General features: G+C 41.5%; 1 protein-coding gene across 2 annotated transcripts; it reads left to right on the top strand.

The window, feature by feature from the left end:
- Window positions 1-301: 301 nt before the first annotated feature.
- LOC120786847 (SH3 domain-binding protein 5-like) lies at window positions 302-14,059 on the top strand. 2 transcript variants are annotated; one of them, XM_040122561.1, is made up of 10 exons: window positions 302-980; window positions 1,837-2,175; window positions 2,488-2,550; window positions 5,323-5,451; window positions 9,879-10,043; window positions 10,222-10,352; window positions 10,636-10,678; window positions 10,837-11,053; window positions 11,172-11,552; window positions 12,748-14,059. In XM_040122561.1, exons 2-10 carry the CDS (start codon window positions 2,092-2,094, stop codon window positions 12,918-12,920), a joined length of 1,386 nt encoding a protein of 461 aa, XP_039978495.1. In that variant the 5' UTR covers window positions 302-980; window positions 1,837-2,091; the 3' UTR covers window positions 12,921-14,059. The 2 variants fall into 2 exon arrangements, with proteins under 2 accessions (XP_039978495.1, XP_039978494.1); XM_040122560.1 differs by lacking the exon at window positions 302-980 and having other exon boundaries at window positions 1,812-2,175.
- Window positions 14,060-16,194: the final 2,135 nt, after the last annotated feature.

Raw genomic sequence — 16,194 nt, 5'->3', positions numbered from 1 at the left:
CGATGACGAACGGCGGAGCCGGGCAGCCGTCCACATCTGAGACGCTGTGCAGGCCTACACCCAACTCTCTGCCTGCAGCCCGAGTCACTGTGTCGTTCTAACCTGCTCACACCGTGAACGGGGCATGACTTTATCATAGGAGTATCATGGGAACATTAGATATGGAGGGAGCAGGATGTCCACACGAAACTACTAAATGATTCGCCGTGACATTTTTTTTTTTTTTTTTTTTTTAATCCTCAAGAGTCAATAAAGGATCAGTTCACCCAGATCACGAAAGCATTTTCCCACGTAGCCCCATTGTAATGGGATGGTGGTTTATTTGCAAAGGCTTAAACTTTAAACTCCAAGTAATGTGATACATGCTCCACTTAACTGAGCCACATCCGCTGATAAAGATCACAGAATCTTATTGGACTATGTGATAAGAAGTGTTTATAAAACTTCAACTTCGAAGGTTAATAGTGATCTTGAATCTTGAATGATTTTTATGTTGTTGTATATTATAATATATTCCACTTAATCGTTGAAGAAAACAAAATAATCAATTTCACGAAACCACCCTACTTTCAAAAATAATCACCCATCCTCTTGTAATCACCAGTAGCCTCTCAAAATGACCAGTACACCAGCCGATATGTTTACTGGTACATTTATTTCCATTATTACTGCAGAGTAATTCTGAAAATCTGCAAATGGATATGAATCATCACTCGATCCACTGACGGAACTCAAGACCAGTTGTGTCAGAATCTTCTTTACTCTGTTGTTTTTGTGTACTGGGGGGGGGGGACTTTGATGGGAGCCGCTTTTCTACATAAACTCTACGTCTGCAGTGTTTACAGGAATCCAGCCTGCTTTCAGCCCCCCTGCTCCCAGGAGTCCTCCCCACCAGAGGGCGAAGGAAACCAACTCTCGGTCCCATGTTGGAGCTGCGTCAAGCTGGAAACAATCAGCACCACAAGGACCGGAGAACTTGAGTTAGTGTCCCATCAAAGTAAAAGCGTAGTTTGCTGAAAAATAGGCGGATTTGGATAAAACATAATAATAATAAAAATAATAACAACGTGTCATATAAACTAAATTAAATCTATTAAAGTTACAGACCAAGATTTAATTATAGGCTCAACAAATCACGGAAATTCCAAACACATTGGACTTTAGCACTCCTAAACTGATGTCAGGTCCCCTAGTCCTAGTACCAGAAAAAACTAATCATCAGTTGTCAGATCTTCAGTCAGTTTATATTAGTAATGTTATTAAATAACAGTAAAACTGATCAATATAGGCCAGTTTTCAATTATGATGAAAACAATCCACGTTTTCATCTATAAATCAAAATTACAATATGTGAACATATCTGTAATTTTTGTTTTTTGGTCATTTTTTGTTTGTTTGTTTGTTTGTTTGTTTTGTTAGTTTGTTTTGACCAACACTCAATCCCCCCAAATTATTGTGTTTACTATTAATAACCTGGGGAAACAAGCAAATATTAACGTTTCAGAAGCTGGTACCTGTGAATTTCTGGCACCGTTGCTCAACAGTTGTCAAAATTATTGTTCATTTTGTTGTTCATTTTTTAAACAACTAATCATAGTATCAACTAATCATTTTAGTTAGTTCTCATAAAGAAAGATACCATTTAAGGCATTTCTGGAAAAAAAACAACTTTCGTTTGATATATTTTCTGACAGTCCGCCGACATTTTGAGAAACAAGTCCACTGTTCTAGTCAAAATGGCTTTTATTTTGAAAGTCCAAACCCGAAGTAGTCTTATATATAATTGTAGTCAGTTTAATAATGTCTTTTCCTCGGTTCGCGTGCTGTCGATACCAGAGGTTGTGATCCTCCACAGTGTGTGTGCGACCTCCCCGCGGCAAGACGCGCTCCCGTGCAGACAGCGGACTCCTCTGCTTCTTCAAACACACCGAAACCTTTTCAAGGCTGAACCATGAAACGTGCTCTGGTTGAAGGTTAGAGAGGGCAGATCCCTGCCGGACACCCCCTGCTGTCCAGGACCCCGGGGTCGCGCTTTGTTTGCAGAGAAGACTCCTCCTTTTGTTTTGCCAAAAATCTCCACAAATCCCGAAAATGGACCCTTTACGAAATGGGAATAATTGTGAGGAGGACTTGCAGTGTCCTGAGGAGGAAGAGGAAGTAGACCCAAGAATTCAGGTGAGATTTTTTTTTTTTTTTAATGGATCCAGATGTGGCCACTGGTGAAAGTGACATTGAAATGAAATCGTGAAGCGCAATGTAAAAAATGATCACATTTAGAGTGACAGTGTTTGAGAAAGAATTAAATGTTAATTAGTTCATGGAATGTGTCAACTGTGGTTTCTAGTCATGAAATAACACACACACACACTCGGGGCTGCATGCTCAGTAATTTGGTGGACTGACATAGTTTACCCTTCAATCTGTTCTAACCTGACTCCACCACGCTCTCTCTCTTCCCCTATGCCATGCCATGTTGTCTGTAAACAGGGGGAACTGGAGAAGCTGAACCAGTCCACGGATGACATTAACCGCTGGGAGAGTGAGCTGGAGGTAAGTCGAAACACCGACCAGCAACACTGTGCAACAATCATCATCACTGTTGCCTCTCCCTGCTGGGGTAAACACTTCCTGCCGTGGCTGCGCTGCGCTGAAAAAGCACCCATCTACAGGAGCTATTCGTTCTCATTTTCAGACTTCAAATCCTGTGTTTTACTGTAAACAAGTGAGAAATCCTGTCAGTGCTGTGAGGTAATTCGTCTTGTTTCCAGTAGCGTTTAGTGTGTTTCAGGAATTTGCCTAGCGACATGGTCATTGTTTTGAAACAGTTCACATGGAATGTCTTGCAAAGATGGAACTTTTCTAAAAGCAGGAGCTGCCACTGAGGGAAAATGTGGAAAAAACTGCCACTCCTGCTAATTAACTCTGTACTGTATGAACTCATAGTGCTACAAGAAGCATAACTGCGTTCGGAATGTTAAATATAATATTTAAATGGCACATTTGGAGCAGTCTAAATCCCAAGTGCTCTCCCCGTTTCCCCGCAACTCCCTCAGCCTTAAAAACAAACGTAACACTTTTAAAGAGGAAAAAGGCTGTAAAATGCAGCAAAGAACACCAGAATGATGGATGGTAGTTTTGTTTTTGTTTTTTTTCACAGTGCTCGCTTGGATTTAAATGTGTGGGTTACTGTTCACCAAAAGTAAAAACATTCCAGAGGTACACCAAAGTTATTCTTTTCCTCAAAGTAGGCCTCTTCTGTTTCTCATTAGACCTTCAGCCTTGTCCAAACTCCACAAACCAGAGCTGGAATAAATATAAAAACAGACAGAGGCAGAGAGAGAGGACAGAATTTGCAAGCACAAGCCTCAGTATTGGAACCATTGTTATATATTCTTAATTCATGTTTTCATACTAAATACAGGAAAGAAACTGTAGATCCTGGTTATTTTTAACCATCTGTGTGAAAGAATTACCTGCTTTTTGGTGAGAATTTCACATTTCTTTCAGTGCTTTGGCAATAATTTTAAGAAACAGTTCTGTCAGTAGAGTCACTAATATAAACATACATACAGACATTAGCAAACACAGAGAAAGAAGGTGATTCATTAAGAGGCAGTAATGAAAGTGAGGAGCTGAAGAATGTGAAACTGCTGCTGGCAAGCTGCAGGCTGTTTCCCTGCATCGTCTGGAGTAGATTAGGGAAGATGTACAGTAGATTCAGAGGATTCAGGGAAAGCCGAGGTTAAAACCATGCGCAGATATGAGGTTCTTCACTCTGCCAATATACTGTTAAACCTCTTATGTGCCCCGGCAGAGACATAAGATTGTGTGTGTGCGTGTGTGTGTGTGTGTGTGTGTGTGTGTGTGTGTGTGTGTGTGTGTGTGTGTGTGTGTGTGCTACAAACAGAGGTAAGGACATCAAGTCAAGGATTGTGTGCCATTACCTACAATACATTATGAATAGCTATCAGGATTTACCTCCCAAACTGCTTACGTCGCCTATCTTATCGCAGGAACAGGAAGTCAGGAAACGTAGTGATGTCACAGGAAGTGTACTTCCTGTGTTGCCCTCTCCCTTTTCCTCTTTATCCTCTGTTTTATTCCTCTGTCAGTTTAATGAACAGGATGCAGGTGTTGCTGCCTTTCAAACCCGTATTCTGCAAATTCCAACATATATAGATACACAGAAACAACTGGACACACACACATAAACATACACACGCATAAAAACAGATGGCCTGCCTCAGTAACACTGCTATATAGTTTAGAAGAAAATACCCTGCCATCTTGGTCTTTATGCCAAATGATGCACACACACACACACACATTTTGCCAGTTATGCTATATCATTGACTGCAAACCCCCGCAATTGAATCACCAAAGAATTAATGTAAGGTTCGCTTAACAGCACTGAGGGCAAGGAGCCCCACTGAAACAAATCTTCAGTGGGTCTTGTTGTCCTCAGGTCCCTCAATGCAAAAGTTAGCTACAGTATAATAATGCATGTGCTTGTATTTGGGTAATGGTTTAGTGATGACCTGAATTAGAGGAGCCGCTTTGGAGGCACAAGGACAAATAGATCAGGATCAACAGGACAGCACAAGATACACGTCAGGCAGACTTGTGGCTGGTGCTTAACACATTAAACACAAGAGGAACTACACCGAGTAAATGGCCAAAACTGATTTGCAACTGTTATCTAAATGTTTTCACCTGGATGAAGTGCCCTGATTGAGCTCTAGGCTAACGAGGTTAAAGTCTACAGCCATGCTAGCAGCTAGTGGTGCTATGACCTAAATGCTAACATCAGCATGCTAACATGCTCACCTTGACAATGCTACTATGCAGATGTTTAGCAGGTATGATTACCGTGTTCACCACCTTAGTTTAGCGTGTTAGCATGGTAACGTTTGCTAAGTGGCACTAAACGTGGGATACAGCTGAGGCTGATAGGATTGTCATTGGTTTTGCAGGGATTTGGTCACCAAAGTAGGCTATATGACAAATTGAAATTTTGACTTGATCATGTTGTTAAATTAAAATTGAAAGGATCACCAAAATTAAAATTCACCCCGAGGGAAACATGAATGTCTGGGCCAAATTACATGTTGTAATTGTTGAGATATTTCAGTGTGGACCAAGGTGGTGGACCAACCAACCAACATTGCCATTCATAGAGCCATGCTGCTAGCACAGCTAAAAAATCTTTGAACTTGTCATTTATCACAGCAATGTTTCCACCTTCACGACAGATTTGAAATATTAGGACTAGATTGATTGATAAGTTTATAATCGCATGTCTTTGTGTGTATTTGCGTGTAGGACTGCCGTCAGCGGTTTCGCGCAGTGCTGGTAGAAGCAACGGTGAAGCTGGACGAGCAGGTGAAAAGGATCGGGCGAGCCGTGGATGACTCCAAACCGTACTGGGAAGCCCGCAAAGTAGCAAGACAGGTACCCTCACGCATACACATGCACACATACACAAACACTGAAAACACACACACACACACACACACACACACAAACATTCACAGAGGAGAGCTGGACTGAGTGACTCTGAGGTCGGCAGACAGAGAGTGTGAAGGCAGGTTTACTGAGGATTAGCAATGAGAAGTTTAAAGAGCTCAGTTCTACTTAAAGGGAGCTCAGTCACGTGATGTCTATTTTTGAACACAGTCACACCTCTATATCCTAAGCTAATGTCACACACACACCGGCTCAGTGTGGAGTTGCACTGAAACTGCTGTGCTTGCCATATTTTTCATAATCTGACTTGCTTCCTTTGCTGCTTCATAGAGATCTGGTTGCACTGTTGTAGATAGATGCAAAATAGGGCGACTTCCGCAGTGGTTATTGCACTAAACCTTGCACCCGCTCTGGTGGGTCATGTCCTTTACTGGCTAATTAATCCAGCCTGTTGAGGCTTTGATCCGATTGGACAGCACCAGAAATTTAGAGTCCAGCGCCCCCCTGTCCGAGCCAATAAGGAAGGAGCCTATGACTCATTCATCAGAAGGCTGACATTTGTGTGTCAGAGCTGAGCTGTCAAACTGAAATAGACTGTGTATTTGTGTGTGTGTGTGTCCTTGTTTATCTCTATTGCAATATGCCAACCACCGTACCTGCCAGTGGTGTCTGCTTCTTACAGTTACACGTGAGTGTCAGGGATTACTGGGAGGTTTTGTATTTTGATGGGACCTGATTATTTCATGAAAGGATCCAAAATCCTCCCTAGCTTTGCATGTGTGTGTGTGTGTGTTTGTGTCTGTGTATGAGGGTTTAAATAGAGCAAAGCAGATAAAGGCCTCAGGTTAAACTAGTGTATTGTCTTGTGTCTGGTCATGATTTATGGATGAATCTTTAATATTTAATACATGACCTATTTCAAATCCTTCCCCTCATTGACCCTCCCAGAACACACACACACACACACACACACACACACACACACACACACACACACACACACACACACACACACACACAGAGAGACACACACCATATTGCACCTACCCCCATCCATAAGCCAGGCTCATCCCCCAACCCCCCATGTTTCCCCCCTTACATTCCAACAAACTAGGGGGGTGGTGTATAGGAATTTGCCTGTACTGTCCTATCTTTTGTCCTTTTTACCCAGCATTCTCTTCTGCACCACTGCCTGTCTGTCTGGCTGTCTGTCTCCTGTATCCCCTCTCTCACCCTCCCTGTCTATTTCAGCCATCTCTCTCTACCTCTTCACCCTCCATCTCCCACCTCCCAAAACTGAAAATGGGGTGGATTTCTAGAGACAAATGAGTCAGACAGGGTGACACTGGCTAACACATGAATTAAAAATGAGTCCAAACACACACACACACACACACACACACACACACACACACACACACACACACACACACACACACACACACACACACACACACACACACACACACACACAAAACAGGACCCTTTAGTAGGATGATATGAACAGTCATGGTGCATACCATGAGGTGGCAGGGTGTTGTGGTATTTCAGACTAAAACCCTTCTATTCTTTGCTTCTGAGATTGTCAGATAATGTGGTCTTCATGACATCAAGTTAATTAACTGATAACAAAACCCATCATTTGCATTCTGTCTCATGCTCAGCAGGCTTTTGTGTCATAAAGATAATGGTAAATTATGTCCTCCTTTTTTCATGTGAGTGACTCACCAGTGTGCCAAATATTTGTCACCGGTTTATTCTTTTTATGCAAACATAAAGAAAGGGAGAGACTCACATAGTAACTGTGTTTTGCCAGTTTAGGTAATGACAACACTCTGAGCTGCTGCTGAAGCTGTATGAATACACAATAACCCTGCATTAAAAGTGAAGTCTGTGCACAGGAAGTCACTTATGTGCGATCTTTTATCTCCAACCCGACAAAAAACATGAATGGATATAGCTTTAGACTCTCAGTTCCTTCTCTGTTCTTTGGTTTCTCCTCATCAAATATCCATCATCCTCCTTCTGTTTTCCCTGCATCTCCCCTTCTCTGAGCCTGGGAAATGGGTCATGACAAGGGACAAAGAGGGGGGATTCATCTTTGCCAGTTTGTCAAACTAACAGATTACAGGCAAAGAGCAGCCGTTATCTTCCCCCTCCCATCCTCTATCTCTTCAGCTTCTTGAAGGAGCCTTGACAACCTTGGACAGCATATCCAATCCCTGCAACACTCAGATATCAAGCTAATGCCAACACTAAAGATACCGGTTTTTGTATTTTCTACCCTTGCGTGATACGATGCAGACCTCTGCTTGCTCACGTCACTGTTGGATCCCTTATCATAAACATGGCTGACAGTGGCAGGGGGTCATGTTGCAGGAGTTACTGTAACAGAAAGCCAGGGAAGGCCGTGAGAAAAATGTGTAGCAGCTGAGAGAACTACACTGACCGTTTGGGAGCGTGTTGTAGTCACACCAAATAAACAGGCTAAATTAGCTTTACTTGTTACATATTTTTAGCACTTCATTACCAAGTGAAACTACATATCCATAGTTCTATTCACAAAGTTGAAGATATCATCGCTGTCATTTATCCTGATATCTCCAACTTAAAATTACAACGGTTTTTCCTGCTCAGGTGCTCTTAATTATGGTTTAAACAATATATAGCATGTGCTAACATCCATCTGCAATAGACAGAGAGCATTTTGGTGGGTAAGGCATTTAATTTGACAAATTCTTAAAATATCAGATGGCTACAATGCACAGTGAATATAACCTGATAATAAGTCACGATAATTACTTAATTTTTAAAATAAAGACGCCTGTCAAGTAGAGGTGCATATTGTGTACATGTTAACTGAGGCGCAGCCAGGTCACAAGTTTTTTTCGTTGTATAGAAAAGTCCTTTTAATATTTTAATGTACATGACACTACATCTTTTGAATCCTTGAAATAAAGTAACTGATGATTACATTTGTGTAGATTATTTCATCACAGTTTGGAATTTGTTTTCTTTCTGGTTAGCTAGTGATATTTTCAATCATTCCAACAGAAAATACATTTATGTTTAAAACTGAAAAATGATCTGTGTTTCTAACAAGAATGAACTTATTTTAAAGTTAAAAATGACCATTTAGCTGCAACAATAGCATACAATAATCTTTTCAGAATGCTCAGGAATAAACACACAAACTACACCAGCAAGTTTGTTTCCATTGTGGCTCTACACTATACAGTCAAAACACGCAGACAGTACAATTAAAACAGGGCAGGTGGCATAGTGACAGACTGAAACACTACATACAGCGGCTGATTTCGGGGAGGGATGGAGGGAAGTTTGTTCCATTAAACTGTTGCAATGAATGAAAAGTACTCTGACCGCATAAAACCTTTAAATGAAAAGGGGGGAAGAATGAGTGGGAGTCTGTGATGCAATTTAATTATATGGCAGATAGCTTGGAGCAGAGTTGTTCACACTCACAGGTTTGCGTGACCTTTAAATTCCCCAAAACGAAACCTGCAAGATGAGTACGAGGACAATGAATCTGTTTTTTATGAAAAACGTATTTTCTTGCCTTTAATACTACCCTTTCTTCAGAAAGCCAATGTGGATGTATAAGACACATCCCTGGTGTGTTCAGGACATTTTCATCTGGGAGTCCCCAGTGCTGACGTGGAAATCCTGGTGATGTCATTCCAGGATCAAGATCTCCATTAGATTTACAAATAAGAATTACTCAGCTAACCAAGCTTTCCTGATTGTTACTGTAACTGCTTGATATTCATCCAATAAACTGACCTTTAAGTCACGCCTGTCAGAGGTGGACAGAGTAGGTCCAAATATGCCTAGCATGAGGGGAATAATCCTCCCATTGACTGTCACTGTGGGTAGGAAGAGCCCACTGACAATGTGTCCACTTTTCTGAGTGACAAAGCTTATGTTTGTCTATTATATCAAGGCAGGGTTGTCTTTCTGTGTGTGTGTGTGTGTGTGTGTGTGTGTATATATGTGCCTGCCATGCAAATTTTCTTTGTCTCTCTTTGGCTGTCACAAGGAATCAACCACGGTTCCTCCAAACAAAACATAGGTCATAAATTACAAACACACACACTGAAAGCAGCACAAGGACTACTGCTGCACTCCTAACGTGTGAGAACAAATTTTGGACCAACTTACGTGTGAAAATTGATGAACAAAAAGAGCATTTTAACAGGTTTGAGGCTGTCATGATACTATGATTTAAGCTTGCGGTCAGCTTTTTCACATTTGTCAATTGAAACCACGAGCTTCACAGCAGTAATATTTACCAGCTGAGGGCTGATTTAAATAGTCTTTTCAAGCAGGACACTTGTACCTACTTTGCTCTCACACTTGATATCATTATAACTACCCCTCTCTCTGAACTTCAGGCCCAGGTTGAAGCCCAAAAGGCCACTCAGGAATTTCAGCGGGCGGTGGAGATCCTGCGGGCAGCCAAGGAAACCATCGCTCTGGCCGAGGAGAGGCTGTTAGAGGAGGATAGCCGCCAGTTTGACTCCGCCTGGCAGGAAATGCTCAACCATGCCACACAGAGGGTAGGCAAGATAGCTGAAAAATACTAAAAAGTCCATTTGCTCTTGAGGTTGAGGTTTAGACAGCTGCTGACACTGGAGATAGTGAAAGTGCAAGTTGTCAGTATGAATGTATCGGAATTGTCAGTCTTCTGCTTGGTTTCTACAGTTAAAATAACCCCCCCCCTCTGGATTGTTCCAGGTGATGGAGGCCGAGCAAGCGAGAACGCGCAGTGAAGCTGAACACAGGAAAACAGCAGCCAACTACAACTCCTGTATCAGCCACATGAGGCAGTTAGAGAAGAAACTGAAACGCTCCATTAACAAATCCAGGTCTGTGCTTTTGTTTCCTTTGTGATAGACTGGAAATGAGCTTCCCCCTACTTGGGCCTCTTTGTATGTGAGTGTGTTTGTGTATGAGAAAGAGAGAAAGAGGGGCTTCGTTTATGTCATCTGATGCAATCCAGATGTTTCATGTGTTAGTTGTGCAGTGTTGGGGTGTGCTCCCTTTTGTAAGAGCCAAGGAATGTGACTGCTCATAGAGGAGTGTTATTCTCCCAGCAGTTTTCTCAGTTTCTGCTGCCCTCTCAGTTTTTCTTATTTTTCTCCCTTGCAGACCATATTTTGAACTGAAAGCCAAGTATTACCTACAGCTTGAGGTATGTGTACATTTAAATGTATTACTTTAGTGTAGTTGCATAACATCTGCCATTGCTCAATCAGCCTAGGAAACACCTTACTTTTTGTCAAAATGTATGTACAGTAATGTAATGTATGTACATGCAGTTTTGCTAAGAACGTGTTTGATTTCACATAGCAACTGAAACGTCACGTGGACGAGCATCAGGCGAAACTTGTTGTTGCTAAGGCAGAGTACCGCGCAGCTCTACGCAACCTAGAAAGCATCTCCGAGGAGATACATGCTCAGCGACGGTCCCTCGCCATGGGAACCAGGGAGCAGGGTGTTGGTGCAGAGGGAAATGGAAGCAATGAGGACATCGCCAACTTCAAGATGGAGTCAGACGGTCTGTCAAGTGAGTGTACCAGAGCATTCCATCCACTTCTTCCATCCCCATTTTTTTGTTTGGTTTTGTTGGTGCATCTGTGTGTCTGCATGTTTAATGTACATACCTGTGTGTATGCGTGTTTCAGTGGTGTCAGTGTCAATTGACGAAGAGGGCAGTCACAGTAGCAGCTCAGAGGAGGACGCCGACACCCAGTCCACCTCCTCACCCCGAGCCATGCCCTCCTCACCGTCCTCTTCCTCTACCAATCCTTCCACCTCCGCCTCCACCCCTCTCGACATGCCCTGCCCCGACCCCTCCTCCTCCCTCTACACCACTCGCTCATACATCTCCGACTCGCCCTTGTCCTCCATCCTCTCCTCTTCCTGTCCTGGGGGCCTGGAGTTCGTGAGCCCCTGCAGCTCTCATGACCCAGACTCAGTGTGCAGTTCTGGGCATGCCTCACCTCTCCTGGGCCCCCGCAGCCAGTGCAGCGGAGCTTCCTCTCCAGACTGCGACCAGGAGAGAGGTGTGTGTTCATCACTTCAGTGTTTGCACGTGTGTTGACTCTTGATGTGTTGCGTGATCCACTATGCTGGACATGTTTTGTATTTTTGTAGTGGAGCGTAAAAGAAAAAATGTAACTTTTTGGGAAATATGCTCATTCACTTTTTTTGGAATCAGGACATGATTAGCTTAGCTTAGCATAAAGACCGGAAGCATGGGGCTAACAGCTAGGCTGGCTCTGTCAAAAACTCAGAAATCTGCCTACCAGCACCTCTAAAGCTCACTAGTTAACCTGTTGTATCTGCTTTGTTTAATCAGCATCAGCACTCCTGTGGAGTGGTTGACGATATGGTTGGTGAGCTCAGGTTTTTTTTTGGTCTCTGTACAGGGATGCAAGCAGGCAACTTCCACTGACAACTACAAGTTGTCATTTATACATTTCTTGTTGCGTACATACTAAACAAACTACATAGGACACAAAACTTACGCTAAGCTAACATAACCGGGTTCTGACTCCAGATTAGCACTTATATCAATATTCTTGTCTTACTCTGGGAAAGGCAGTGAATAACAATAACCAAAAATGTTGATTTTTTCCTTTACATAATGGGAAGTTTCTAAATGTTCATATTGATACTGTACTTATCATGTCAGTGTTATCGATGCTCAAACTCAGTCATTAGTCATGATATTAGTCTTTGTTGCAAATGATATCAGATGCAGGAGTTGACACCACTAGAATTTCCACACAGTATATTTACTCAAAGAAGTATAGGTTCAAGGTCAGTTGACACATTTTAGCCTGGGTTTGTTTGTATGAGGTTGTGCAGATTTTTAAAAGCTAGTACCAATTTTGCACAGCCTTAAATGAAAAATCACCCCAGTGTTTCTAGAAAATTATAGATTGAGTCCTCCAGAATTTTATCCTTGGGAACATGGAAAAGTCACTGAAACCCTAAGTATTAATGATAATAATAATTTGTTTGTCTGAATTTATGTGTAACTAAAATTAAAGGGAAAGGCTTACCTTAATCTACTAGAGTACTATTAATAATTTCTACAGTAAAGGTGTTACCATTTGCGAACAAACACCATTATATCCGTCACGCCAGAGGCGGATGAGAGTTTCATTTTAGTCAGCCGGTGCAGCCCTGCTTTCATTTAGATTCAGATTTATTAACCAGTGCATGCTCTTTCTTTCTGCGTGTGTGTTCCAGGTGACAGAGCAGAGGGAGCGGAGGCCACGCTAGAGGCCGGTCTGAGCAAGCTAACCTTGACTGTTGCACAAAAACAAGGGGACTCTGGGGATGAACAAGACCCCCATTACAATAAGCCTGAAAACTGCTCTCCCAGCTCAGCCACTACCGTTTTGCTACTCAACAGTGTCTAATGAATGTCTGTCGTACCTAAAACACTCACCGTGCCCAGCTTCAAGTCTCAAAACTGGACTCACTGGTAGAGGCTGTGGCACAGAGCGGGACGAAGCGCTTACTGTAAGCAATGAGAGAGCAAGCTGCACACTCCCAACTCCAAAAAACGTGACGTTACAATATTGTCACAATATTCATCAGATGATGTCACATTAAAGGTGCTTTATGTGGTGTATTTAAACATCAGTATATCATATAAATTGTGAAACCATGTGGATGCATTGTAAACACATGAGAGCAGGGACAGGATGGATGGTGGTCTGTATTTTACACCATTATTATTGTGAGGGTTATTTAGCAAACTGCATTTCCCATAAACCTCCTTGCTTCATTTTGCAAAACTGATTTCACTAGCTCAGTTTCTGTTTAAAGACGAACACCTTCTTTCTTGTGCCGTACAGAAATTTGCTCTTATAATGTACAGCAGTGTGGCAAATTTCCGGGCCGTATCATAGAGGCTCCCAGGCCTCTCATTAACGGTGTAGCTTTATAGCGATGTGTCAAAGTTGACGTGGTTAACTGTTGTTGATGTTGAAATGCTGCACTCGGCACCACTAAGAGACATTTTGTATTAATGTAAACAGTGAGCTTCTGTTTCGGTCCTTAATCTCCTCGTGAGAAACCAGATGAGACAAAAACAAACTGTCTCGTGTCGGATTATGTCTTTTTCTGCCTTGATTTTTTTAACTCCTCCCGTCAGTTCTAAATGTAGGATGTGGAGACTATTTTGAATGAAAAGTTGTCAAGGAAGAAACTGATGCGCAAGCAGTACTCTGAGCACTAAACTAAAGACACTTAAGATGGGATGGAAACTTTTGAGACACGATGGTCTTCCATTGATATTTGTGAATGAGTGAGTAAATGTAAAAAAAAGTGAAAACTACCGTCTGATGTGATTTGTATGTGTGGCTGAGCGAATGATTTTTTTGAGTGATGATGATAAAAACGCCTGATGATTTTGAGTGTGTCTTTTGTGTTTTTGACAAATGTTCAAATGCTACCCTGTAGTACAGATATTCTATATTTATACTCTTGTATTCTTGTATATGAACATGTTTTGTGGTCACTGTTTTCAATGTCTAACACAAAATAAGCAATAAACATGTGCTTCATGTAACATATTGGTGTTTGTCAATGTCTGTTAGCCCCTGAGGTTATTGATCTAAATAGTGGTGATTACAGTCTGTTTTGGAATAGGCAGATTTGTCCTTTCAAACAGGAGAATGTGGTGTAAAATGAATCCACTGGGTAAGATAATATTCCATGCTGTAAACTCACATTTGTGTGTGTGTCTGGGGTGTGGTGGGGGGAACTCTTACACAATGGCACAGATTGCAGGAACCTGAGTCCTCTGATCAAACACACACAGCTGTCCTTTACTGCCACAGCTGAGTGAGTCACCCACTTTACACTAAAAAGTACTTAAATAGTTTTGCCCAGTAAGACCTTGTAAGCAGCCATATTACACAGTAACAACCAGTTTGGCTTTATCTGAATTAGAGCAGCAGAAGAATCTGAAAGCCTGAACCTGTGCAAGTATAACATATTTATTACCACAGTGGTTTAAAAGTTTGAAACCGACTTGCCACAGTATTCACGTGACTGAATCACAAGGTAAGACTAATATTAAGAGGGGAACAGAGCTACAACATAAAGATCTCTAAAACTGTAATATGTAATCTGTAAGAGCAACCTCATTCTGAATGGACAATCTGAGGTCCTGTGTCTCTTAGCCATACAAGCTCCATGACTCTAGGGATGGCTATGTCTGGTGATTATAAAAAATATTCTAAAAAACTGATTGCACTGAAATTTTCTTCAAACATGCATTAGGATGAATCTTACTGACTTAGTTGATCCTCCACCATCATGAGGTTGACATTTATGGTTTTTATTGAATTGTTTTTGACAATCATTAGATGGACTGCCGTGAAATTTGGTACAGATATTATTTTCCCCTCAGGTTGAGTTTTCCTCATGTCGAATTTTTAATTTTTCGTATACTTCGGTTTATGACCAAATACCTGTAAAACTAATGACGTTCCTATCTGCCTCAGCTGTACTTTGTGTTTAGTGCTAACTAGCAAATGTCAGCATGCTAAACCTTAGTGAACATGGTAAACATTATACCTGCTAAACATCAGCACATTAGCATTGTCACCATGGAACATTTTAGCATGCTGATATTGGCGCTTAGCTCAAAGCACCACAGTACATAAGTGCAGCATCATAGCGACGCTAGATGGCTGCACACTTAGTGTGGTTTGTTTTGTTGTTGTCTCTTTTTTTACCTTCAACCCCACAAATTTAATTTTATGTAAACACCATATCCTTTTACAGGTGAGAGGTTCAAAAGTAATTTTGGACACTAACTGAAATTTTTAAAAACCCTTTGGACTATTTTTTCATTTTAAAATGATTTTTTCTCCACTGTGAACAAAGCACTCAATTTTTGAGATGGATTTGAAGTTTGGACCTAACAGACCATGATCTGAAAAAGCCAGTGGTACCACAAAGTTTATTCTGTTGACGCAAACTTTTCCTTTTCCATTTTATTCCTGTATCACAAGATTCTTTTCTGTTTACATATAACACCAGTTCCTGAGAAGTATCACAAAGTGACCATTAGCAAATGTCCTTTTCTGCTGACTATTTTTCTCTCCCTGTCTTTCAGCTGTTGTGCATTGAACACCCACACTGACTGTTTTCACGCCCTGCTGGCTGGTTGCCTCATGACTTCAGTTAGTGCCCTGAAACTATCACCTGACAAAGTTTAGTGCAGCGCAGCTCCTTTTACCCTGTAACCCTGTCTATCAATCCTTTCCTTATTCTGCCTGTCTGCTCGTTTCTGAAAGCATAGCGCCTTTCAATTACTCTGCATCCTGTGATTTCAATATCTGTGCCTGAATAGCTCTGGACTCAGGTCGAACAGCAGATTTGTATAATCGGGAAATAAAACGGCCATTTTCTGTCAAATACTGACATCTTGTGCCAATTTTAGGTTTTGTATGTGCTCTTCAGGCTTTAGCAGGAGCTTCAGACCATTTGTTACAAATACTTTTATCATATTACAACTCATTATTCATGGTGTTAGTTAACTGCACACATGCATTTAAAAGTGCAGAATTGACAAGACGTTGGATTTTTATTTGATTTGATTTGTATTTACTATATTATTAATCGTAGGATTAAAAATGCCACCTTTTAAGTTATTTTGATGCATTCAGGAGGAGC

Source organism: Xiphias gladius, chromosome 24, assembly GCF_016859285.1.
Source record: "Xiphias gladius isolate SHS-SW01 ecotype Sanya breed wild chromosome 24, ASM1685928v1, whole genome shotgun sequence".
NCBI lineage: Eukaryota > Metazoa > Chordata > Actinopteri > Istiophoriformes > Xiphiidae > Xiphias > Xiphias gladius.
The sequence above is the reverse complement of the archived record's forward strand: the minus strand, read 5'-3'. Positions and strand labels throughout refer to the sequence as shown.

Coding starts and splice junctions, on each gene's coding strand:
- LOC120786847 (XM_040122561.1), top strand. CDS start 2,092: ATGGACCCTTTACGAAATGGGAATAATTGTGAGGAGGACTTGCAGTGT. Junction 10,353..10,635: donor CGCTCCATTAACAAATCCAG/GTCTGTGCTTTT, acceptor TCTCCCTTGCAG/ACCATATTTTGAACTGAAAG. Junction 10,679..10,836: donor AGTATTACCTACAGCTTGAG/GTATGTGTACAT, acceptor GATTTCACATAG/CAACTGAAACGTCACGTGGA.